Source organism: Kryptolebias marmoratus, linkage group LG10 (genome assembly GCF_001649575.2).
Source record: "Kryptolebias marmoratus isolate JLee-2015 linkage group LG10, ASM164957v2, whole genome shotgun sequence".
In the NCBI taxonomy this organism is placed as follows: Eukaryota; Metazoa; Chordata; class Actinopteri; order Cyprinodontiformes; family Rivulidae; genus Kryptolebias; species Kryptolebias marmoratus.
In genome coordinates, this window is record NC_051439.1 from 18,133,381 (window position 1) to 18,160,675 (window position 27,295).

General features: G+C 37.3%; 2 protein-coding genes across 4 annotated transcripts in view; one reads left to right on the forward strand and one right to left on the reverse strand.

The window, feature by feature from the left end:
* Window positions 1–2,702, reverse strand: part of babam2 (BRISC and BRCA1 A complex member 2) — a 67,926-nt gene extending 65,224 nt beyond the window's left edge. The window contains exons 1-3 of the mRNA XM_017431707.3: window positions 2,598–2,702; window positions 1,131–1,286; window positions 551–627 (exon numbers count right to left, since the gene is read on the reverse strand). Coding sequence (XP_017287196.1) covers window positions 551–627; window positions 1,131–1,267 — 214 coding nt within the window. The 5' untranslated portion in view covers window positions 1,268–1,286; window positions 2,598–2,702. The remainder of the gene's footprint in view (window positions 1–550; window positions 628–1,130; window positions 1,287–2,597) is intronic.
* A 203-nt stretch (window positions 2,703–2,905) lies between these two features.
* The window catches only part of rbks (ribokinase), a 31,774-nt gene continuing 7,384 nt past the window's right edge, over window positions 2,906–27,295 (forward strand). The window contains exons 1-8 of one of the 3 annotated variants that reach the window (XM_017431699.3): window positions 2,906–2,977; window positions 5,006–5,067; window positions 11,132–11,264; window positions 12,311–12,374; window positions 12,756–12,818; window positions 13,774–13,938; window positions 19,345–19,436; window positions 25,182–25,370. In XM_017431699.3, coding sequence (XP_017287188.1) covers window positions 5,009–5,067; window positions 11,132–11,264; window positions 12,311–12,374; window positions 12,756–12,818; window positions 13,774–13,938; window positions 19,345–19,436; window positions 25,182–25,370 — 765 coding nt within the window. In that variant the 5' untranslated portion in view covers window positions 2,906–2,977; window positions 5,006–5,008. Of the gene's footprint in view, window positions 2,978–5,005; window positions 5,068–10,749; window positions 10,871–11,131; window positions 11,265–12,310; window positions 12,375–12,755; window positions 12,819–13,773; window positions 13,939–19,344; window positions 19,437–25,181; window positions 25,371–27,295 lie in introns of those variants that run through there. The other 2 variants (XM_037977920.1, XM_025009483.2) reach the window with 2 other exon arrangements.

Here is a 27,295-nt window from a genome sequence, read left to right on the forward strand (position 1 = left end):
ATGGTTGGTATGACTCTTTGGTTGACCTTTAAACCACTTTAAACTAACCAACTGCGACTTCTCCTAACAATAATCATGAACATCCTAAATAAAATAAATTTTATTCAGCAGGTAGACTTTCTTTCACACTGCAGACCCATTGCTTCAGACAATCATTCAATTAACCTGAGCACAGCTGGTAACTTGTAAATTAAAACCCTGTCTGTGCACAGATTTCAGAGTAAAAAGAGCAGACAAATTAAAGTGGAATCACAGTGTGCACACTGCACAATCAGAATGATTAGATGTCACACTGTTCCACCTAAATTTGTGTTTGCTGCCACTTCATTTAGGAATATATGGCTTCAGGCAGATGAACAAAGACGCTTGATTTAAAGCTCCTGAAGAGCCATAGCTAGTCCAACTTACTGCTGCTGACACTTTATGACTTAACTTATATTTACTGAGATTTATCTCCCCAAAAAACTAAACAAAAGAGACCCAATTGTCAAATCTTGAACAATTATTAGACACTTAGTTTGTCTATCAATGTGTAAAACAAGAGACTTACATTTCAGGGTTTCTCCAGCATACGGGATGTGAAGTTTGAAGCGATCACAGCAAGGTCCTGGAGTCAGAGATGTGCATCTGGATACAAAAAAGGATTGAAAACAATACAAGATAGTCAGCAAGAAGACCAAATTAACTCAAAGCTTTAATGGTCAATAAATACTAAATTGGGAAATTAAAAAAGCACTAATATCAAAAATGTACAAACTGACACTTGTTTTTGGTAAAAGTATTAAAAAGCAATCTGAATAGAAAATAAATTTACTTTTTCCAATGCTAATATTTACAGCCGTCTTGTCTTGAATGAAGAATGCAAGCACTAATGAAGAGATTGATAATATGACTTTGGTTTTTAAATTCCTTGAAAAAAAACAAAAAACTTTTTTTTTGTTTTTTTATTATTTAATAATGTCAACTTCTGTCAGGTGTCCTTTACTTACAAACCTTATTGAATGTACGTTATAAGTGCAAGACTCTTATTGTCTGGTTAATTTGTATTATGTTTCACCTATCTTTGACAATGCAAGAGCAACAATCTGAATGTTGTGCTTAAGATCTTAAACTTGCATTTAAGAGCTCACCCAGTTTTGAGATCTGTGACCCGCAGGCAGTTGGTGGAATCGAGCCCCACTCGGCCGTTCCTTACCACGCTGCACAACAAAGGCCGCAGCTCCGGTGAGATCCGGTGCAGAGCAACCTCAGGCGACATGTTGTTCATTGTATCCACGATCAGGAGTCTGTGGGAACACAGCAACTTTTAACAGACAACTTTGTAAAACAATATTTCACAACAAAACTACTGAAGTGCTACTGGATTACTATTTTTTTTTCTTTTGTGTGCACAAACAAGATTTGTGATGATGTCTTGGAATCAAACTAAACAATACCCTAACACACTTTCTAGTTCATACGTTTACATGGCTTTCCAGCGGACAAAATAAAATAATCTATTGTTATGTTGCTAACATGTTTTAGAAATTATTTAAAAAGTCATAACATCCTGGTATTGAAAATGTGCTATTTGCATTGTTTTTTTTATCTATACTTGTCTTTGTATCTCTGTTTCTTATCATTGTGTTGTGGGAATAGAAACAGCTGGCAACTATAGAATTTCTTTTAGTATAATAAAGTCTTATTTTATCAGTACAGACAAACAAGCAGACAAACAATCAATGAGATTGCTGAAACTACATTAAATGGATTAAAAACATTAAAGCTTGGAAGGATAGTGATGAGCATCACTTTCATGGGGATTTGTAGTTGGTAAAACATTTTTGAAAGGTTGTTATCCAAGATTATTAAGCATTTTGTAAACCTACACTAAAAAATGTCACAATGAACAATGTTAAGTAATGAGAGTAAGGGTATTTACACACACACCATGTAAAGAAAACTCAAAAGTAAAGCTGTGAGGTCTTAATTAAACCAAAGAGTCCATATAAAAGCAGATAAAATTTAACTTGCTAAAAAATTACAACACTTGGACTCCAAAGCAAAAGGAGCAAGTAGTCCTCATTTACCCTGCGAGTTAAAACGAGGTCAGCTAATAACCTGAATATACTGACATATTCCAGGATTCCATGATCTGGGATTTGTTAGTCTCAAATTGAACCAAGAGTGGTCCATAAGTAGTTAAGTGAGCAAGAAACATAATTTTGCACTCGTAAAAAGGTCTCTACATACAATCCAGACCTTAATCACATTGAGAATTTCGTCTTTTTGCAGCAACTTGACTCCCAACACCAACAGATCTCGGCGTAGAATTTGTGCAGATATGGACGAAAATAGATTGGGAGACATTTGCGATTTATCTAAACCGAATACGTGCAATAATCACAGCTGAAAGGTTGATCAAAACATATATTTCGATTACCAAACGTGAGGAAGGCACAAATTTATAAGGCTGTCAGAAATAAACATTAGCAGGAAATGCTAACCGCTTCTCTTCTCTCCGCTATATTAATAACATTTTAAGACTTAGCGTCCACAGAACATGATTTACTCTCGTTTATTTATTTAAATACAAAACGAGATGTGTGTAGAAATACCTGAAAGAGAGAGAAGTCTGTTTGTCTGAGCTTTAAGTCCAATGTTTACTTCATTCTGTCAAACTTTCCGGTTCTTTCGATTTGGGTCTTGATTATGGACCCGTGTTTAGCTGTCTGTAAAAGTGCCTGTTACCGGAACTGAATTTATTTCGTTTTTTTGTTTTAATTTGTTGACATATAACTTGTGAAGTTAATTTCAGTTAGTATAATTATACCAAAGTCATTTAAAACATAATTAAATGTATATTTGTCTGTTCTTTGACACGAAATTCGGTCTGGCAGTAGCTAAAACGTCAGGTAGCTGTCACTCTTCACTTCGCCCTGCACTTCGATCGTCACTGTTCAGATGTCAAATCTGCAAGAACAAATCTGAGTTAAAGGTAATTTCGGGTTGCATTTCACTCAAACAGTGTGTTCCAACACACCTTAGTAAACGCTGGTGTTTGTCTTATTTAACTAATCTTTATTCCGTTAGATACTATTTGTTCCAAAATGCTCCATTACTCAGAATCTGACATTTCCTTAAATTTATTGATCGGGTTTCATCAGTACGCAATATCCAAAAGACTATATTATAAGCATGCACAGTTTATGCACAAAGCATACAATATATCCATATATGTTCAGGGAATACAGATTAAACAGATTCACGACAAAAGTAATTTATGCATGGTCTACACAAAAGGAATGTGAGGGATCTTCAAATTTAGTTACAATCTAAATCATTCTAACTTAGTAACATTCACTCTGGTAGGCAGTTATATTTTGTAATCTGAGCCACTTGTGACATATGTGGTGCAAAGGTTGTGAACTACAGTCAACTTCTGTAACTACAAGTGTCATAAAAGATAGATGTAGTTAAAAAGTCCAGAGTCACACCTGGCATTTACCACAGTTAAGTGTTGTACCTGCCAGGTGTGGCCCAAAGATTAGGACTCAGGTCTGATGATGACCTGAAAGTTAAATGTGGATGAGGATTAAACATTCTTTCCATTCTATGTTTAACCACAGCACCTCACATCCTTTAGACTTTTTTTTTCTTTGTGTGTGTGTGGATTATGAGTCCCCTAAACCTGAAATATTGACACAAACAAACATGAATCTGCTGGGTTGGCTGAATGTTTAGACTTTAGTGTCGAGTGATTTTGGTTTCAGATAACTTATCACAGAGTGAATGTGTGTCCTGAAATTTTAAATGTGCTGGGACATGTACAAAAAAAGCTAATCTACTTTGGCAAAAAAGAATAATAATAAATTACACATGTCAGTGTGTGCAGCTTTATCAGTTCTGTTTCTACGTCAGGGCATCTGTGGTTGATTCACAACTGGGGAAGTCCGCCTTCTTAGGGTGATTCAAAATCAATTTTGAAGTATTCAGTAAAACAAACAAAACAAAACAATAAAAAGGCATGAGACACCTTATACAATACATTTTTTACACATAAATGGTCATATCATTGTAATGGCAAACATCTTTTTAGTGAAATCTTAACCTCTTGAGTGTGCAGGCAAAATGACTTAATGGGAATTTTAAAACAAGTTCAGCAGGATCCTCTTTTAGATTTAGTCTAAATTATTGAACACATAATGAGGAACGTTGATTTGCATCAGGAATAAAGTGTTCAAATGCATAGTTCATCATTTCATAAGGGAAATATGTCTACACAGACTTTTTTTGAGACTAATCTACAATAAATCATGTGTAAAACATATAATTGAGGTTGGTTAACTGATTATGGATAGTTTATTAAGAATGTAGGAGGTGTTGTTTGCTCTTTGTGAGGTCAGAAAATGCAGGTCTCATCATATCCTCTTGCAAATTTCTATTTGGGGTTTTCAAGCTGACTCTTCCACGCCTGCATAGTGAAGACAATACTCTGTGGGATGTGGGAGAAAGAATTGAGCCATCCTACAGCCAGCGGCCAAGCTTTCCAAGTCTTCCAGTGCCTAAGAAGAGATTTGAGAAGATTAACACGCTAGCATTAGCTCCGATACAAGCAGAGGATTGAATTAATTACAGACTTCACTGGGCTGTAGTGCATTCACGTGGCTCAGCATTGAAATTCCCCCCATCCACCTCCGGTGAGATTGGAATTTGTCCAACTCAGCCTGCGATGAACGCTCTATTTTTACCTTCTTTCTTGTTTCAGTCAAGAAATGCTAATGTCGCAGATAAATCGAGTGATTTTTGTTTGGAGGCTTTTTGAAAAACTAGTTTACATATTTTGCCTGGGATGGCCCCACTCTGCTTCAGTTTAATGGCCTGATTTCTGATTATGTTGCACAGCAATGAATGCTGTGGCATTCTGTTCTCTTATAAGTGTAATGTAATTAAGGCTTTCAAAAATAACTAAAGAAGTGGGGGTTTTTTTGGTTTGTTATTTTTTTATGTGTGTTTTGATCATCAGATCATGACCGAGGAGGCGTTTGATGTTGTGGTGGTCGGTTCCTGTATGACTGACTTAGTGAGGTAAGTTTTTTTTTTCCCTAACAGATCACTACACGTTTAAAAAGTATTACAAATCAGTATTATGTTTGATGAGGAACAGAAAATCTTCTGTTCAGTCTGGGCTCAGGAAACTCCTCAGCTTCCTCAGGTGGGCCCAACAGGAAGCAGCAAGTTGGGCAACTTTTCATTCCCATATAAGGCAATGCATTCCAGCAATGTAAATCAGAGTTTGTTAACATTTTGTCAGAACACTGATGTTGCTCAATTCATGAATGGTTGTAACAAAGTTAGTGTTTTATTGTGATAAATGAGTTGAAATTTCAAACAACTTATACTATGACTTGTTTTTATTGTAAATGCTGAAAAACCCTCAGAGATATATTTATAGAACTCCATCTTCCTGCTTTACTCTTCAATTTTCAATTTGATTCCATTTTATAAAATTAGGAATGCCACTTTATTCAACATTAGACAGATAAATCCTTAATAAATATGCATATGACACAAATATATGCTAAGAATTAAATCTTCAGTGAATTAAGCACTGATAAATCAATGCATGAATTGATACACTTTAGTAAATGAATATACGTATATATTAAGAATCTTTTGAAGAAAAAGTGCAAATTTGTCTTTCAGGGGACTTTTATTTTTTTAACACCACATTTATCTCACAGTTTGTCGGATGTAGATTGGATCAGTTCTGCTGTCTGTTCCAATCTGTTTCTGAAGCTGCTGGTATGTCTGGCTCAGATAACCACTTTTTTTTAATATAAATGAAAATATACCCACCATCTTTTTATGTTTCATTTCAATTTTTTCTTTTTTTTCACCATATACAAGCCCAGTGTCTATTTAAACTATCATCATATATTTTGAACCACAGACTTACTAATAATTTATGGGTGAAAAGCTTCCTGCTTCAGTGACAACAACACTTGGCCATGTTTAAGAGTTACCGTTTCAATAATTTAACACTTTTGAGTGTTAAGCAATTAAGATCAATCACACAGGGTGCTTTTTAATCAAATGTCCAAGTAGAAAAGCAACAGTGTGTGTTAAAGTGAGCAGGGCTCAGAAAACAACTTAAGTGGCATGTTGGTGTTTATTAAAGTTTTTATGACAAAAGAGTTGCATGGGCATACAGACGAGGCTTAAAGAAGCAAAATCTGAATTAAATCTGCAGGTTAAGGCCTGGACCCAACAGAGTGAGGCAACAGAACAAGGATCTTAAACAGAACAAAGAAATTAGGAAGTATTTGGAAGTAAGTGAAGTAGAGCAAACTTGCAACAACAGGTTACCTTTTTAACAACAGTTTTGGAGGGAGAACAGAAAAGAAAGCGTATTGGAAAACGAATGGACAGACTCTGCAAGTAAACACAGTTTATTGATCATAAAATAGAAATGCTTTTTAAATCAAATGCCTTTGTTCTCCTGCAGAAAAACAGACAGCTCAATGAGGGGAAATTATAATAATAATAATAATAACTCTGAGAATGCAGATTAACTCAAAATATCTTTCCATTATGTATTATTACCCACAACAACCATGTTTTTCCAACAGGACTTATATATTTTTAATTATAATTTCTGTCATCCACATCTGTGGAAAATATAGCATAAGAACTGAAGGGTGTTTTCCATTGTGGTTTAAAGAGGACTGAAAAGTCAGGAGGATAGAGGAAGTGGTCTAAAGTTAGACAGTCTTGCTGTTTCTTAGTGTTTGTCCTATAAATGTTACAGGGAGCAGAAGCTGTCTAAGAAGGTTGCATTCAGGAGCTTTACCTCCAGATTTGAATCTCTTTTGTGTAAAATTTAATAAAGATGTAAACTTTTGCTGTGAGTGACAAAGCAGAATCCCCGATCAAAGAAGATACAGGTGTAAGATATTAAGTCCACGTCAGGTTTCAAAGATTCAGAGATAATTTGGTACAAGTGCTGCGTATGAAAATGTCATCGTTGCATCATCCTCGGAGAGATCTGTTGAGCCAAGACGGATCTATTCCCACAAATCGTTAGGCATCAGCTGCAGCACAATGTGTTAGTTGAAAACAATTTGTCACCCGCCTTTGTGAGCAATGACACAAACTCAAGAGTCTTAAATCAGCTTTAATGTCAGAACTCCTCACCAGCTGCAGCCAACAGAATGTGATGTTTGATACTGTGCCACTCTGAGTAAACAAATCCAATGTGTGCTGTTCAAAAGTTTTAGGTATGTTTTAGTGTTTCCCGAGCAAAAACTCAGGTTGCCAGATTTTAGCCTTCGTTCCTGCTCATCAGAAACACATGCCCTCTCCCTTTGCAGGAGGAAGCTTTAATTTTGTTCCTCATTAAAAAATCAACCAGTGACGTTTTGCTTTCAAGGGCAGAAGTTGTCAATTAAAGCTCTAATAAGCTTACGGAAAATGGCCTGTTTTGGGGCAGGGACAGAGAGGAGGAGGCTTTTTAGATGGAGGTCAGACGGCGGATAGTGGAATACAATTTCATGCCTTCAAAGTGATACGCGGGACTTTGAAGTTAAAAATCCAGTCACTGTTTGGGTGGCGGTACAACTGATGGCCAGACACACTCATACACTTTCTTTTCTCCTTCATACATTCCAAAGTAACTCCTGCCTGTTGTTTTTAGTTGTAACTTCACCATTAGTCAGGTAATGAGAAGTTAGTTCTACCATCTGCAGCGTACAAAAAAATGAGCTGCGTGTCTGTTCAGGCTTTTAACCCTTTGTCAAAGAAATACAGTGCCCCCTGCTGCCACAGCTCACTGGGAACTTGGGAAACTTTAGTGATTTTAAAACACTAAACAGGAGTGTTCCTGTCAAAGGGCAGGAATGATTTTACTAGAGTGTCTCGTACAAAATCTCATAAATGTGTTCCCCTTCATTACCTCATTCTGTTTTTGTTGGAGCCAAAAGAAAGGAGTGAAAAACCAGTCAACCATGTCCTGCATGACAGAATCCTCACCAGCATATTTGTGTTTGGCCTTTTTATGCAAAATGCTTCTCTGTGATTCCAAATTCAAGTGTAGTTAAAAAAACAACTAATAGATGGGTTTCCACAGATAGATGAAGCATAGCATATATATACTCTGGGTCAAGAATTTTATTTTTCAGTCTTAGTTTCCTATGTTTTTGTTTATTTTTTTAATTAATTAATTCATTTCTTTTACTATATGTGTCAATCTGACAAATGATTAAGTAAATATCATATTTTAGTTCAAATGTTACATTTTTTTTTTTTTTTTACTGTTTTGACCATTCAGAATAAGTTTTTAAGTTTCCCTTCTTTGATTCCAAGTTTAAATAAATAACTCATAAAGAATTGACTTTTTATTGTACATATTGTTTATGCTTTCTGGTGTTTATTCAGTAAGCCGTGGTAAAGATCTGCCTGGCAACTTTTTCATGTATATCTATAAATATAAAAATCAAATAAATAAATGTGTCCGTAACCAATTCAGACGCTGAGTATTTTGCTAAGTGGCTTGTTATATGGTGGTATCAGTCTGTTTCTGACCCTCAGCTGTATAATGGCAACTCACATGTGGCTCCGTCAAAATAGTGTGAACTCACGGAATTAAACACCCACACATTCACCTATTGTTAGCCAGCATCTGTCCATGTAAGGTATGTTGGGCTCGTTCAGCTTGTTTTTTTGTTTTTTTTAAATTAAATTCTTCACCTTGTCTGGTTTCCTGGAACTTCAGCTAAAGGCCCTTTGAGGACAAGGACAATTACACAGTGTGGATTAAAACTGTTTTCTGTCCGTGCTCCATTGATGTTTATCTAAATCATAATGTGAGCTGGTTTTGCACGCAAATTAATGTATTTATTATATAATCATGTTGTATGCACCTCCCCACTCACCGGTCCTAGAAAACTTCAACACAGCTTGAAATCTCTCAGGGTCTTTTTTTTCACATACTCCACTTCAGAGCTTCAGAACCGGAAAAACAAGTTCCAGTTCAAACTGTGGAAAACAACTTTTCAGTTTGTTTTTGTCCACATCTACTTCCCCGTCTTGCTCACCAACAGCTGAGGCAGAGACGGAGGAGAGGGAAATGGGAGCCAGGCTCAAAGTAAACACTTCATGTCACTGAACACCTGCTTTGGTCTTTTGGTTCCGTGGGAGAAAACACACCGAGGTTGCACTTTAGCACATAACTGCCCTGTTTGCTTTGGTGCAGTCGCCACAGACAACAATAGCCAAGTGTCTCTCAGGGTTTTACGAGGCGTGGGTGGGTTTGTTCAAAAATTTGGAACTCTGATTATTTTACCTGCTAGTTATCCTGCTTAAGGTGGCTGTCAGCCAAAAAAGATTAGTCATGTAATTATAACTTTAATGAGAGTGTTACTCATATCTGATTCACGTTTAGGAATATCATAGACACTTCAAAAAGTGTTACGATCAATCAGGAAAGCTGCACTTTTTACCCAATCCTTATCTCAGAGAGGAGTCTGAAAGGTCTTTCTCCTCACAGATGATTAGGAATAGTGTCATACACACAAAACATGCAGTATATGATATGTTTCTTGTTTTATTTAAACTTTGTAGTTTAGATTTATGTTCTGTACCATAGTAAAGCTTATTTCTGTTTCATTTTGAAACTGTTTCTCTCTCTGCACCTTTTCTAGCTTTACTTCCTGTTTTATTTCATAGAGCTTCCCCCATTGTCAATCCGGTTGAGTTTACATCCCATTCTTGTTTTAAACCAACTCCTAGTTTGTTGATTGCTTCATTTGCCAATATATCCTTTAGTGTAAATATAATTTTAGGTTTTCTTTTGTTCTTTAGTGTGATTTATTTTTTTATTTCCACAGCTTTTACTTCTCTCCATGCCATGTTCTGTTTCCTGCATTTGCCACTTTCTGTTTTTGGATGTCTGAACTACCTACTCTAACAGCACTTTAATTTGTCTTGTTTATATGGAAAGTTTATTAATATTTTTTTAAACCATTTAAATCTTGCTTGAGAGCCTCAACAAACCAAATAAAGCTTTAAGTATTGACTTTTCACTCCTTAAACTCATTATTTTATGACAGACACACTTTGTAAGGAGTGTATTTTAGTAATATTTCTGCAGGATAGTTTACTGGGTTTTATATAGTTGTTATTAGATTGTTTTTTGTCCTCTTCTTAAAGCCCATGTATCTTCTAACAGACAATGCATACAAGTAAGAAACATTACAAAAGGTTTGTTCTAACAATACAGTTCTTACTGATATTCAAATAAATTTATTAGTTGAATGCAGTTTGCATGTTTTATAAAAGGATATCAGAAGTAGAGCATAGGACATGTAATGTGTGTGTAGGTGTGTGTGTGTGTGTGTGTGTGTGTGTAGGATGAGTAAGTGCATGTGTTTTTAATGTGTACAACCTTTGTTCTTTTTTCCTTTTAGCCACATTTCAGCCTCACTGACCCTACATCCTGTTATAGCTTTGGGTCTTTTTTGTGTGTTTTCACACAGCAGTGCAAAAACAGCAGCATTTTTAACAACAAGCTGCTCAGTTACTGGAAATCCTGGGATTGAGTGAACTTACAGGAACAGCACACCTGCCACAAACACGCTCTCACACAAGCATAGAGAAGTGCAACAACAGGGTTGAAAACAAGTTTATGACAACATTTTGCCGCACACAAACCCTCTGGCCCAAGGCCAGTACTGCTCAGGGCCAAACCACAGAGCCATGACATCCAGCATAAAGCTGTTGGTTGTCTCACCATTATGTTACTCACCTTCTGCTTCTGCACTGAGATTTGTGAATTCAGGAGTTAACCAGTTCCTCCCATACCCACCTGTGGTATATCAGCCTCCAGGGAGGGGTAAGGCTTCACCAACCAATGAGTCAGGCATTGCTATGTGTTGTATCCAGTAACAAGTTGAAGCATTTGCAAAATTTGCTTCTTGCATCATTTTAAAGTTTGGAGATGCTTGCATCAGTCTACTTTAAACAATGAAGTAATTTACAAATCTACCATCTATTTTTGTAATATGTCCATTCCTTTAATATGCTCTCATTTAATCTGTGGTAAATGTTGTTTTTTTTTTTGTTTGTTTTGTTTTTTTGTTGTTTTTTTACTCAGCCAGGCACCAAGGCTACCCAAAGCAGGGGAAACCATCCATGGTCACAAGTTCTTTATCGGCTTTGGCGGGAAAGGGGCCAACCAGTGCATTCAGGCTGCCAGACTGGGAGTCAAAACCGCTATGATCTGCAAGGTTTGACACCATCATAAAGTTTGCAGCCAAACACTGCTGCTGTGCTGTTTGGCTGTGAGTTGTAGTGTGTCTTAGCTTAGATTCCTGCATCATTATTTTTGTTCAAAAAGGAAGTACTTTTTCTTGTCCTACCTTTGGCATGTCCATGTCTTACTCAGTAAAAACAATCATCCATTAGCTACCATAGCACACCTACTACCTAAGAACTTTAAAAACAAACATTTTAGCTTCGTTCACACTTCAGTCGCTTTACAAAATCAACTGTCCATGCTTCATTTTCTCATGATCAATAACTTAGCACATGCATTTGCACACCCACGCTTGCGCGCCTTCAAACAAGCCTATTCCCAAACCATCCAACCTCGAGTCTCCAATCAGTAAGCTCAGCGTGGCTTTTCAACCTGAGCACTAAAACACCAAAGCCCCACCTCTGTCAGAACAAAGAGGCCTGATCGATAACAAACTAGTGCAGGAGGAGCTCTCCGGGCATGGGGAGAACCCAAAAATAGACACCCAGGCATGTCAAAAAACATCCAAGACGAAAGGCCACTCTTTAAAGAGAATGGGGCCAAGCAGCCAATACCATCCCAACCCACTATCACAGGCAGCTAGAAATGCTTGCATTCTGGCAAGTTTTTTTAGAAAGCGTGGGTTCGAAGTAGACGCCTTGGGGCAAGGTGGGGACCCCTTCGACAACCCGACGTAGCTACAGATGTGGACATCCCAGAGCGAATAAGGGAAAGAGGGGAAGGAGGGAAGGAAAACGATAGCGAGGTGGGTATGAAGAGGCGTGAAGGCGGGGTTATTGTGTCTTCAAGGCTTGGCGCAGCTGGTCGTGTGTTTGCTAGTGTGTGCATCTCTTGGCTTTGTTTGTTCGTTTTTGAACATTTTCGGCAACGGCACCATGCCAGTATGCTGGCAGGGCACACAACCATGTAGCCCAACAGAGATTTGAGTATTTCACTTTTCAAAAGTTGCCGCTAACCAAGTCTGACCCTACTTGACACTCTCTTTGTTGGAATTGTTTTGTTTTCAATCTCTTCTAGGTCGGTAAAGACTTCTTTGGAGACAATTATATCCAGAATTTCAAGAAGAATGATGTATGCACAGGTAGGATTCCTTTTTGTCTACAGCACAGACTAAATTAGTTGACACCTCCATGGTGCCCTGCAAGAAGTTCACATTAAAAGCAATGCTTTTATGGTCTTTCATCATTTTAGACTTAAGACTAAGACTTTGGCAAACACGTGTTCTCTGTTATAGCCAATAGTTGTAAGCTTTCTTACAAAGATGCTTTTCAAGTATACTAAGGACTCCGTAAACTGTTATTAGCCAACTGCATACCAAGTAAATGTTATGGGTTGCTATGCCAACATTTTATCTTCTAGATAGGTGGGATAAAAATCTGAGAGCTTAGAATAAACTTGTTTTTCAGAAAAGTTAAAAATTGGATGCTTTTAAAGTTCGTTTCTCTTTTCTTCTCTGTCTCAGACTTTGTCTGGCAGACTTCAGCTGCAGCCACAGGAGCTGCTTCAATCACTGTCAACGACGCAGGTAAATGCTAACCTATACTGCCCTGCTGAGCTTCGAAAAGCTCTTTGAGTTGTAGAAATGATTTCATGCATGCACAGCAGAGAGTACCTGTGGGCTATCAGCATGGCCTTTTTCCACTATTATACACACACACAATACTCTCATGCACTCTACGTTTAAGTAGTACCTTTTCAAGAGATTGAAATCAGTGGTTATACTTTCACACACACACACACACACACACCCCACACACAATCAGTTACAAGACCATGCAGCATATCTGTCAGTACTTCCAGGTTTTGCATTTGCTCCCCTTTTTGTAATTTATTGTTATATTGGTTAAATTATGTATGTTTATATTGTGGGTTCTTGAACTTTGGGTTTAAAATTGGGTTTAATCTGAAAGTTTTCTTAAAAAACAAATCAATTTTTAAAAAATATTTAACCCTTGAAGATGCTTTTAAGAGTCTTTCTTGTAACGTTTCATTTTGTAGATGTATATTTTTTTTTTAACTTGACAGATTTCTTAGTGATCAATCCTAACTTCTGAAAGATGAAAAAATGTAGATTTGTACTGTATGTATTTGAGATCTTAACTCAATTACATACAGGTTTTATTGTAAATTATTGCCTTTTCTCTAATGTTTTTTTTTTTCTCCACCAGTTCAAATTTGTTCATATTATATCAAACTTGAAAGAGAAAAGCATGCAAATTCAGTCTTACATCTGGTCTTACTAGCCTGAAATTACTTAACTGGTTTGAAGAACAGATGTTTTGACAGTGAATCCTTGGTTAATGAAAAAACATGAAAACATTTTTCTTCATGTTCCATAAAGTTTTTTTTTCAACTGGATTGCACAGTAAACCACCACAGTCTGCCATAAAACACTGTATTTGTGGACTCAAGGGTTCTTGTGTTGACTCACATATGTCTTAAAAGCCAATTTGTATCCTCACATCTTTTTGGGTGTCCAGGTGAAAATGCCATTGTGATTGTGGCTGGTGCTAACATGCTGTTAGGCAGTGAGGAGCTACAACAAGCTCTTCCAGCCATCCAAAAAGCAAAAGTGTTGGTGTGTCAGCTGGAGATCAATCCACAGATTTCCTTCCAGGCGCTACAAATGGCTCATGACAACAAAGGTCAGTCAGTGTTTGTGTAGTGAATAGTTTACTGGGAAAAAAATAAAATAAATGCAAAAACAATCAAAAGTCTAATTTTTGAGTTTATGTCATAGAGCTGATGGTAACATTTCAGCATCATTAACTGAGTTTGTTTTTAAAATATATTTTAAGACAATGATTTTATTCTAGGATCACACAACCAAATGTTTTTTAAAACAACCCATGTTGGATGAAAATTTGTTGATGAAGTTACAACAAAGTTTGTGGTCATTGTGGATTGATGCTGAGACAGTGGAATAAATGTTTCCCCAAAAAAGGTCCAAAGACATTTCGCAAATAACTAATGCAGTATAATCCACTTCTCTACAAGCCATCTGTGTTCTCAGATGTGAGTATATACGCTGCTTCTGTCATAATCCTCATTGATGACCAAGCTGAGCCTCCTCCTCTGGCCTCGGGATCGATCTGCAAGTGACATGAGGGTTGAGCTGGAAAGTGATAGTTGAAACTTCCATCCATCCATCCATCCATCCATCCATCCATCCATCCATCCATCCATCCATCCATCCATCCATCCATCCATCCATCCATTATGTACCACTTGTTCTGTAGTCGGGTCATGGGGGCAGCAGCTTGAGCAGTGAGGCCCAGACATCTCTTTCCATAGCCACTTCTTCTAGCTCTTCCAGGAGGATTCCAAGGCGTTCCCAAGCCATCTGAGAGACATAGTCTCTCCAGCATGTTCTGGGTCTTCCCCCGGGTCTCCTCCCAGTTGGACATGCCAGAACACCTCTCTAGAAAGGCATCCTGGTGCATCGCTACCAAGGTTCATGACTATAGATGATGAACATAGACCGATCAGTAAACAGAAACAAAAATTGTACTACAGACAGCTTTTGGGGCGCTCTTCCTTTGTGGCTTCAGATTCCAACATCTGGTCCTGTCTCTAGTGATAATATATCTCAATGGGTTAAACACACTAGTATTGGCAACTGGACCAGACTTAACTATCTTAATGTAGGAGATTAATCTGCATTTAAAGTCCTTGTTTACATACACTAGCTTTGGCGTAAAAACAATAGTACAAATGCAATTCAGTACCAACCTTGACTAAGTCATTTTTAAGTCATGCAATGGTTCATCCACATGGCAAAACAATAACTTACAGTCATTGAGGCCTGATCACTTTTCTGCCAATGTTCTTCAAGATTCTTTAAGACATACCTGAGAACTTTGTCATTTCAATAAGATTGCACAAATTAAAAGTAAAAAGTCATCATATTGTCACAGGTTTCTCACAGTAAGCTTTCACTACAATAGCTCATAACTTATATTATCTAAAAAAGTTGGAGTTTAAAAGTGGAAAAAGTTATATTTTCACACGGGTTTCTGACCTTACCAGAAAAGCCCCATTTTGGATCACCTTTGTCCATCTTTCACATTCCTCTCCCCACCTTTCTTTCATAACAAGGTTATAGAGCTAATTATCTATTATTAGCAGCCCTCCGCGTCATTCAAGACGTCTGGGGAGCCTCTCGCCCCTGTCATCAGGGCCTGTCGTTCATAATCACTTGCTGCATGCTGCCAGAGCAAAAGAGCCACAGCCATAACCATGTTGCAGATGGGATACCCAGATGGCCTCTCTGAGTGCCACCCTCATTCCTCAAGCCCCCCTCCTCTCCGTGTCAACCATACCATGGGCGTCAGCTTGGCATGAGGTGCCAGAAGAGATACAAGGCGAGCGCAGACGTTTGGCAGAGATGCCACCTCAACATTGCTGCACCAGAGCATTGCGTAAATGGAGTTCTCTGGAGGGAACGGGTGTTAATGGGTTTAATAATGCGGGGGTGAAGCGACACTCAAATTACGCAAATGTCACCATCGAGCAACACTTACTGTGGATGCCAGTTCTTAGAAAGTCTCGATAACCTATGAGGAAAAGTTTTCTCTTCATTTATGCTATTATTTGAGGCGAAAATATGCATAAATATTGCCACCGAACATTTTATATTGAAAAGTTAATGGAAAAGATTAATTTCCAAGAACAGAAGAAACGGTAGAAGTTGCGCAGTTTCACTCTTTCCCTTTTCACTCCCTCCCCCTTTTCTCGCTTGTCTTAGCAACGTGCTGCTATTATATTTCACACCAGATTATATTAGAGCCTCTTAAAGCCTTTTTCGCATACTCACTGATGACTCATCTCCATTCTGTGCGTGCGTGTAAGTGTGTTTCTTACTGTTTTCTCTCTGGCCTTGTTTTGTCTCCACCTCTCCTCCAATAGCAGCCACATCAACAAACAGCTGTATTTTTTATGCTCCCTAAAAACTCCCCTGGCTGCTCTTTCAGCTCATGTGCGACCAGACTTTGAACCAGCCAGAGTAAAAAAGCCCAGAGTCATGAAACACAAACACATGCTCCTCTGCCAGATGTGACTCAGAATGCACACATCCCAGAATTGCCACATCTTTCCCAGCAGCTGTGAGCGCGTCTGTGTGTGTCAGTTTGTGTGGTTTCACTAACACCTGGAGAGAAAAACAAAGCAACCCGAGACAGACGCATCGGTTTATATGACATGCAGAGTAGCATCTCGAACACATCAGTGAGGCAGATTCCTTCATGCATTAATGGATCAGGGATTTCAATCAAGCTGCTCTTGTCTGAATATTGATAAGATTCCTTTTTCAGATGTTTTCCATATTCTCATCGCGTGCAAACTTAGCGCAGGCCTGTATGTTGAAGTGACACACCTGCGTGCAGCTGTTCTCCACATTTGCACAAATAATCTGATCATTAATAATAGCCTGAGTGGGACGACAACATGAGCTCGTCCATTTACACAATTCAGTGGTACTCTTTGTGTTTACTGCTCACTGCTTCATAATTGCAGCATTTACACACAGATAAACATTCCTCTTTTTATCAATCAAAAAGAAATACATTAGACTCAATTTAATATGTAAAATTGTAATCACTGACAACACAACACAAAAAAAATAACATTAGAATAATCAGTGTGATTTCAATGGACAATAGACCACTAGAGGTAAAACTAAGTTATTAAAACAAAATTTAAATACTCCTGGGACTCCCTATATGCCTAACTATATGCGATTATAACTTGACCTGTGTTGAAATTTTCTCTCAGATTTTATTTAGTTTAATTCACTTTATTGATTTAATGCTACTTCACAGGAAAATACATCTCAAGGCAGTAATAGTACACAGTTCTAATTTAAATCCAGTCTTTGAGTTGTGTCTGTCTCCATGTCTGCAGCTCTTCAAGGAAAAAAATCTACAGAAAAAGAAATTAAATCAAATTGTGAGTTGTTGCAAAAGTAAATGTCAGCCTGTGCATATACTGCTTCTCAGCTCCTTTACATGATCTGAAGCTTCATGACATCAATGACTGTGGAAATTTGCTGTTTGTTTGGTTTTTTTTCCTCAAACAGTCATCTTTACATGTTTTGTTGGACTTGCACCAAACAAGATTTCCAGCATCATCTCCGTGTCCAATGCTGATTCATCAGTGAATACCCCTCTCCTTTAGTCAGTTCATGATTGTTACTCTTCAGCCCACTGAAATCCTGTTTGTTTCTGTTTGATTGATGACATACATTTAACTTTTCTGGATGGTAATTCCTTTTCCTTCATCTGATTTTTTTTTTTATTTTAATTTTTTTACGTATGTAGAAATGTGAGAATTTTATAACCTTTTTGCTTTTTTTAAGACTCTTCTGTTGGGGCCATATTTTTGCTAGTCAATCAGCAACAACTCATTCAGATCTGCAGGCCCTCTCCTTTAACTGCAGACTAAATTAGAGTTTTAGTAAAGCAAATTACTACTTGATCTTATTCATTCTAAGACCCGGAAATTGACGTTATGGCTGATTTATTAAAAAATATATGTGGACTTTGGAGGAAAACCTGTTTGAGTTTGGATAAGGGTGCACCTTTAACAATAACAGACTGAGCATACTGCAAATGTAAAAGCCCAGATCCCAGTCTGCTTAAAAATCTGTGCTATGAGTTAAAAATTACTTAACACCTGCAGAACCCTCGTAGCCTGAAGAAATGTGGCTATTAGATACCCAAAAATACATTCAGCTGTAACTTTAAAAAATAAATAAACTTTGTACTTGTCTTATGTCATGTGTCATTGGTATACAATATATATGAAATGTCACACATTCAAAGTGGAGCCATGTTGTCTTCATCAAATGATGCAAATCCTCAAAAAATATATATTATAATTCCAAGTTGTAAGGCAGTGAAATTGGGAAAATGTCAGAGTGAGTGAACACTTGTCAGAACAGGAGCATTTAAAGACTGTTTGTTCTGAAATGGTGACAGGCAGGTTGACAGAGATCCTTTCTAAACAGAGGCATCACTTTTCAGAGATCTAATGTTTGTCTTGGAAGTTAAAGTGATGGGAACTGAGGTGCAATTCAGCTGAGACTGAGGCAGGGAGAAAAGGAAGGGTAACACTTCTCTTTTAGCTCACGAGTGCACATAAAGTAGAAGTATTTCATGTGTGCTGAGAAGTAGACATTTCCACTTTTGCTCGCGAGCAGCCGAGCATCTACCTCAAAGTGCCAGGTGGCCAAAGCCCTGCACAAACCCACGCATCTGCTCTCTTATGAGCCCACGCAAACACACTCTCACACTTCTGCAACAGACTTTGATGTCACCGTCGCTGATATGTATATTTCGCTCAGACACTCGCACAAGGCTTTATTTTGTACACAGAGATATCAGAATTAATCACTTCGTCAAGCTGGGCTTATCCTCACACATACACAGAAATCATGGTATTAGATGCATTAATGCTCTCTGCTCATGAATATGCATTAGACAGTGATTTGCAACACATCCAGAGGATTACTTCTGACACACATGCTCGAATTTTTAAACGCACAGAGAGGGCCACAACTCATCACACCCACACACTGACACACACACACACACACACACACACACACACACACACACATATATATATTTATATACTGTATGTATGGTTATATGCACCCCTCGTGTCTCACAAATCTAATAAAACTGCTAAATGATGCAAGATATGAGGTGATTTTCCCTTTTTTTCTTTGTTTAAAATGTGTCTTTTTATAAAAGCTTATTCATTTGCCAGAAAAAAATCCCCAGTGATAGCCTGATGTTGCCACTGAAAAGTTAACTAAGGTGTCACAAGATCTTTGCAGCGAGTCTCAGAAGTGAAAAACAAAATTCACAAAATGTGATTTAAATAGGTTAAATTATTTTAAAAAGAAGCTGAAAGCTAAAATTGAAAATGATTAATAATAAATAGTTTTTAGGATTTCCAAATAAATAAACTTCATCTTGTGTAATTTGTCAATTGTGATGTTTGATGCTATGATCAATAAACTAGATGACTTTTATTTTTTGTTGCAGTGAAGACAATATTCAACCCTGCACCTGCCATCCCTGATTTGGAATACAGTTTCTACGGAGTGTCTGACGTGTTTTGCTGTAATGAATCTGAGGTGATGAATCACACACAGATCACACTGTTGATCACATTAGTATTTATACCTCCTTACACAATAAACGTCTTCCTTAGACATGCACTTTAGAAGATAATGAAACTATTAGCGTTGATATTGAGTATGGAAACCGAATAAACAAGCTAAGTTTGTCCTGCACAAATGCAACTTGCAGTGACGTGACGCATTTGCCATCAAAACTCATATATATATATATATATATATATATATATATATATATATATATATATATTCATATATGCAACATATTTGCCAAAGACAGTTAAGAACTTCTGTGATGGTTTAAATAAAGACAGAAAAAAAACAAATCTGTAAAATCTAGCAAATGGGAGGCTATTCAATAGGTTTTTGGCTTTAAAAATATTTATAAAATATAGATTATTATTATTATTATTAATATTATTAAATAAAAAATCTCAAGCTTTTATATCTCTGACAAATAAATGGTAGTGATGATGAATGTAATTTATATATTAAAAAACACAAAAAAATAGTCTGCTGGTCTACTTTAAACTTCCATAGAGCAGAAAGCACTAAATTATATCTCTCTTTAAAACAAAACTTGTATTATATCCTCTTCATATGTTCAGTTTAAGCACACAGCTTCTTTAAAGTGTTTAATATGCACCTGAAAACATCTATAAGAGTTCTGCTGTGCCTCTAGCTAAAACTCTTTACAAACTTCTGAAACTGAAATTGCTGCTTTAGAATTATACAAAGTTAAATGAACAAAAACACGAAGAGCATGAAAAACTGCTGAAGTCTGAAGTGTGCAGGGGCTACACAGAATTACATTTTTAAGAGAAAATTAAGTCAGTACAGTCTTGAAGTGGTGTTTGCTTTAAAAATGTTGACTGTAAACCACATTCGCAGCACATCTCCGAGCATATAAACCCTCCATTTCAGTAATCTTTACTCTTGCGTTTTTTTCCTGTGTTTGTAAAAGGCAGTAACTTAAACTCAACAGATGTCCATTCAGGAACATTGGAAGGAAACGGTGTGAGGTTCGAGCGTTCAAATTGGAAAAATACGTCTTTCACAGATGCATCCTGAGTCATGAACTCCAGCGACACATCAGTAAACCAGACTGCAGCCTTTATTCACCAGTTTAAACTCTGCTATGAAGAAAACAAGTGTAGCATGAGGAAGCACCCCTTTTTCATGACCTCTGACCTCCTGTCATCTTTCAGCAACTGTTCTCTGAAAAGTTGCTTCTGATCTGAGCGAATCTTGATTATTTTGGAACATGTTTATACACATCTAATCAGTTATTCACTGATTGTTTACATGCTTTCCTAAGGCTTGTGAAGAAAACCAGGATTCATTGCTGAAATGAGATATGTTTATTTGATTATGAAACTTGTTTGAAATATGAGAAATGAGTATTGATCATTATTTGTGTGCAGATATTCAATATGAGAAATTGTTTCAACAAACAAAAAGACATCTGTTCTCCATTATGAGTGAAAGAATCTTTGTACAGAGGGAAATAAAATCTTTCTGGTCACCCCCTTAGTCTTCCGAACCCCCAGCAATCTGAATGATCAAACTTTGATAACAAACTGAGGAGAAAGCACTGGCAGGTGACTGCAAGTCAGTTCACTTGCAGTTTGTTATGTAGTTTGTGTTTGTGTTCGTAGTGTGAAGACCTTCCCCTCGTTTTGTCCTTTCAGTAACCTGAGAAAAACATACTTTTTGTCTCAGTGTTTAATGTTAAGCAGACAAAAGATAAAGAAAGAGAAACTTAAGTTGAGGAATAACCTTTCATACGGTTAAGAAAGAATTGCTCTAGTTTGCGCATCACCTGACTCCTGGTGCATCAGCTGCCTCCTAGAAGACAGTGCCACTCCTCAGGTGACCTTGGGCAGAACGCCGACCTCTGACCCTCAACAGGCTCTAAGCCTTAACCTGCCTCCCTGTCGTGGTTCTGCTTTAGGACTGAGCAGCCTCTAAGTTCTCCAAAGCCGAAGTGATAGCTGGGCCCTCCACAGCTTCTGACTCAGAGAGGCACCTTTAACTCTGTGTGATGAGAAAGAGAGAAGAAGAAGTCATTTTGGGTCTGGCTATTTCATTGTAACTGATGCAAATTGATAAATAAAATCTATTTCCAATTCAATGCTTCATTACAACTAACCTGACAACCTGTTAGAATTAATAACATCTTCTGACCAAATTCCAAAGTGAACTATTTACCAAAATAGTTTAAACTATTCCAAATTCCTGGGCGGATAAGAAACCCAAAACAAAAATATTCTGTTCAAAAAATTATTTTAGTTTAGATAAACTAATAATCACTATTTCAGCTTCGATTATTAAAATATTACTTGTTGCTGTGTTTTATTTTGATACATCCTCATTCAAAGTAATTACCTTAGATATTCCCTAAGCTCTTAGTGTTAGAATTACATTTGTCGTGTCGTCTTAATTGTTTGTTGTTGATTCTATTTCCTCAATTTAGTTTTATTTTTGTAATAAAACCTTGAAGATAAAATTCGGTTACCTCCTTATATGGTGTAAACATTATGATAAAGAGTTTCCTATGATGAACAAATTCAGCTTCAGCTGTTAAGATCTGATAATAATAGGGGTGAATAGATTAAATGATCTAATGATTGAGTTTCTAATGATCTAATGATTGAGGTATAATCAGTCTGTTGTTTGATCACTCTGACCTGGCGCCCCTGCTTTAACGAGAGTTTAATATGTGGTAAGTTGAAGGAAGGTCGTCACCCTTCCTTTTCCTCATCTAGCTGCTACACAAGGCACTGTTAGTCCTGACTGTCAAGTGTTGACAGACGAGCAGCAGGGGGCAGGGATAGATGGGAATGGTAGTAAAAGCAACAAGGCAGATGTGCTCTTTGGCTGACTCAGTCACCCCACCTGGGGATAAAGTGGATGTCAGTTTTCCTGGGAGCCTGTATTTGATGTGGTGATGCAGGGCGTCGAGGCGCCGTCTCCAGGTGTGGGAACATGAAAGGGAGAGTAGACGAAAGCGCAACATGTCTTCTTTTTTTTTTTTCTCCCTGATTGTCAGGTCATGGAGGTACTGTCATGATTTTTATTAGGAAGTATGTCGGATGTTGAAAGAGCCCTGAAAGATCCCACCCAGGGACAGGAATTACTCATGGGCTGAAATGTAAGTCAAGTAGAACATTTCAAAAGTACATCGCATTCCTGCTGTACGTACAGTCACTGAAATGTATTTAAACACATAACATTATTTTTTACAATCAATGCCAACAAAAAAGTAAAATGTTTTTACATAGCAGGGCAAAAAAAAGCGTAAAGTTCCCTAAAATATCAAGGGCAATTGCATTTAATTTGCACTTTTAATGATCATAAAGCATTAAACTGCAACACTTTCTTGCTTGGAAAGAGCAAAGTCATCTATCACTAATTAAACTTATGATTGTTGAATCTTTTAGACAGTTTTACTGTTTTTTTGTCTTTAAATTTATTTTCTTAGCCTCTATTCCTATTCATTTTGAGTGTATTTAAAATAAAATAAAAAGTTACAGATTGAAGTTTATGTTGCTACGTTTTGTTTTACAGCAACTTGTATTTCATGGAAATCCACCCTACCAGTTTTCTTTTTATGTTATTATCAAATAGAATAACTTTCTGAATAGGCAAACCAAAATAAATTTGATCAAGATATCATAGTTAATTATTTTTGCTACTTTAAGATTCCAAATTACTCATAATAGACATCAATGTATACACCACAGATAAGAAAATCTGTATGAGAGCACAGATAAATGTAAAATAAACTTGCAAAATACAGCATTTTACAGTTTGTAAAGTGAACTGAAAAAAATATATATATAAATATAAAAACTGTAATAGCACTTCTTTGACATGCATAAACATTCTTTTTTTTTTTTTAGAAAAACACCCACATTGTCAACAGATTTTTACTGCATATGCTTCAAAAATAGTCCCTCTCGTGTGTTCCTGCATACACACACACACGCTCAAATAGCAGGAGAGGAGTAATTCTACTCGTATTCCTGAGCGCAGAGGGAGGTAGATTGATTCCCTGCCCTGGTGGGAAGCTGATGACTAACAAAACGGCTCCTTTTCTCTTTTAGCATCAGAGTTGGCTGCAGGCTCTGAAAGCACCAAAACGCTCTGTGGTTTTATTTTTGAACTGATTGTGGTTCGCTCCGACACTCAACCACAGGTCAGATGGGTGGAAGGAAGGCCGCGGTCCATTCAACTCGCACGTCAGCTGCTTGTTGACCCCCACCATCTGATACTGGAGCTGGCACGCTCAGGTGTTTGTTTTCTCTCACGGTGCCATGCTTCAGCTCCGAGTTGGGAGGAGTGAAAGGGAGGCTTAAAGATGACAAAGTTCAACCATTCTTTGATCCCTAACCCGCATACTACACTGAAGTGCTTTTATTGTAAAAGGAGTTATGTTTGAAGTCCACCTGAGGACCACCGATGCCAAACTATCATGCATGCTTTAAACCACACATGGGCAAAAGCTGCTCAGAAGTGGCCTTTAGGGAATATTTCTCCCATCATCAGTATCATCAGAAGATACCAAAGTACCTCAGATAAATCAGCTTAAAGTATCTTGATATAACTGAACAAAGTTTAACTTAATATCTTCAATGTCTAAATCCAAAACTTTCTGAGTGAGGTTTTAGTGAAGTAGTAAAGTAAGTATTTGTGCTTGTCGCATCTTTTTTTTTTGCTTTCATCTAGTTAAATATATACTTTTTTAATATATGATATTTTTTGCTAAGACTTAAGCACCTAAAGCATATTTAATGTGATGGAAATTTAAGTAAAGAAATAATAAGAAAAAAAGAAAGAAACAATTTTTGAAGCAAAACAAAGAAGTGGGGATCAGCTCAAGACTTTTGCACAGGACTGTTTAGATTGTAAGACACTGTTTGCTTTTGGCACTGGCTAACTTTTAATTGACAAGTTGCAGTTTTAACTAAGTTCATAATTTACTCTTCTTCTGGGTCAGTTCCAGTACTCATTCATCAAACAAACAACCAACAATTTTCAAACATTTCTTCTTTTGTAAGCATAATATGTTAAATAAATTTGACTTCATTGTCAAACATTATGTCTTCGAGTGAGCCACATTAGTAGAATGATTCTCCAGCTTTTCCTCCATAACAGTAATTGAGCAGTTAGTGATGCTGGGCAGAAACTGTTACTGTGGCTCATCTTCTTCAATTAAGTGTAGTTTTGAGTTTCCCTGAAGTCTTTTGAACATCAGCTGTGAAGTCCTGCATCATGCTGGAGCCAGATGCTTCAGCACTGTCAGAGGATCGTCTCTTTAAGGGTTGTGCAGCCTGACGGATCCTTAAATCCTTTAGAGACTGAATCAGTTTTATGAGTCTGTCTGACCATGGCCAGTGTGTGTAATTAAGAGTTGACTCATAACAGAGCTGGTAACACACAGCAGCAAGCTAAAGCAAAGAAAAGAAAGAAAGAGCTTTATTTAAATATCTTTGGACATAAATGGTTGTGATATATTTAACTGTGTTCATTAAAATAACAAAAAACAGAAGAAGAAGAAGCTGTGATAAAATGCATTTTACACACAGCATCTGTTACTGTTTTATTTTGTGGGGTTTTCTTTTTGCAGTTTCTCATATCAGTGTGTTTTTTCCGTATTTAGTAGTAATTCCTAACCTCTGATTAACTAGTCCTCTTGACCTAAAAATGACTAACTTTCCTCACACGTCCTCCCTGCAGGCAGAGCTGCTCACTGGCTGCTCGGTAAACAACGTGGAGGAAGCACATCACGCTTCTCAGGAGCTGCTGAGACGAGGCTGCGGGGCGGTCGTCATCACTTTAGGGCCCCAAGGCTGTGTGGTGCTCAAGGCACAGGAGAAAACTTTGACACATGTTCCAGCTAATGCAGTCGCAGCAGTAGACACTACAGTAAGAACGACACGCACAGCCGTATTTCACTTTGTCACTGAGTCGGCAATATGACCCCTTCAAACACTTCCTTAGATATATTTAACATTTGGAAAAGACAAATGAATCACATATCTACTTTCCAGGAATTTAATGTTATAAATCCTGATCATTTTATTTGTGTACCATCTCTTTTTTTATATTATGGTCTTACTGGGCATTCAGCCTATAATGTCTGACCGACTACAACAAAACGTCCAAATAACATAACAGGTACCCCACCTGTTCTAAATGTTAGGATTGTTCCAAACGGGACTAATTAAACATTACTGAGAACTCTACACAAGCATTCAATGCAAACTCATTAGTATCACTGCAGTGACTTTAAACATGAGCAAAGTCAACAAAGTTAAAAACAATAATAACAAGTTTAGAAGGTAATAACAAGCTAAATAGGTGTTGTAAGTTGGACCATGATTTAAAGCTAAAAAGCAGAGATAAACAAAAATATATGTTATCCAAGCAAAATTCTAATTTCTGTTCCAAATGGAAACAACTGAGGACCCCTGTAGATACGTTAGCAGCATCACTGAAGTTTCTGTAGGACCTGTTATCATTAAAAGATGCGAAACAATAAGAATATTTCTCAGTGTTGTATTTAATTGCAGTGTATGTGGGGCTTTTCTCAGCAAAAAATTCAGGAACCATCACATCTTAAACTGCACCCTTCAACTCGGGTTAGGTGTTTTGCAAGGTTGCCTTCTTTAGTCAGATGTGAATATAAAGTTGTGAATGTGTGCTGCCGGTTTTATTGCCTGTTGTAATGGTGGTATTTGGAGAGCTTAGTGTGTATTGAGGTGGTACTCATAAAAGGTTTAAGGGTAACAATGTTTTAACCAATCAGAGCGCTTGCTCTGAACAACCAATCAACAAAAGTTCAAGATATTTCAACTTTCATCTTATTCTTCCAGATCTGTCTCCGTCCTCATGTATGGATTTGTATTTATTTACGAGATGATTTTAAATATGTTTAAATTTTTTAAGTGTTTTATATTCTTTCATTTCATAGATGTAACTATTTAAATATTTCTCTCTCCTAAAGGAAACTCAATATTAATGTTTATCCTCAGTAATAGAATACTGAATATAATATTTCCTCTAAACTATTAAAGAGGCTTTTTTTCAACTGGAAAAATGTTTGCATATTTGCAGGCAATAGCTCAGAACGTTACCTTGGTAAGTCCTTCAAAGTGAAGGCCTTTCCTTTTTTCCCCCCAAGCATTGGATGTGCTGCCGTACTGACAGAGTGAAAAGCAGTTTCTGACCTCAGATTCAAAGACTTGTCACTAAACGAGACTCATCATCTGTACCTTTTATGTTCATGAAGCACAAAGAGAAGTTCCAGCAGAGTCCTTTGCTCTTAACACATTATTTCATTTACAAAAAAACAGTTGCTGGCAGTGACTTAAATTTTTTTTCCACAAACAGTCTTCATTTCAGTAGCTGGGCGTGTTGACAGCATGTCACAAGCACTTTCCACCTAAGTGAAAAGGAACAAAAACTTAAATGGAAAATTTTCACCCTTCCGTTTTGTTGTAATATTACATCTAGAAGGATTTTTTTTCCTGTCCTTTACAGCAGCAGCAAAGGAAATCCTCAGATTCACACTTTCTTTGTTCCTGTTGATCACATGTGAGTGCTGATCTGCTGCTCTGGTGGAGTTAAGCGTGGATGCGGTGACTACCGTCTGCTTCCTCTAACCGATTCTAATCTTTAAAAGAGTCCTTGAGTCATTCCGCGCCGGCCTCTGAGGCTTGTTTTCGTCACACAAGCCTGGGCTTGATGTTTCCTGCCACAGAGGGGTTTTGTGGGGCTTGAGTTGCAGCAGCCAAACACGTCATCACGCAGTGGTGTTAATCACAGCTTTACTTCAATCAAACCCTGTG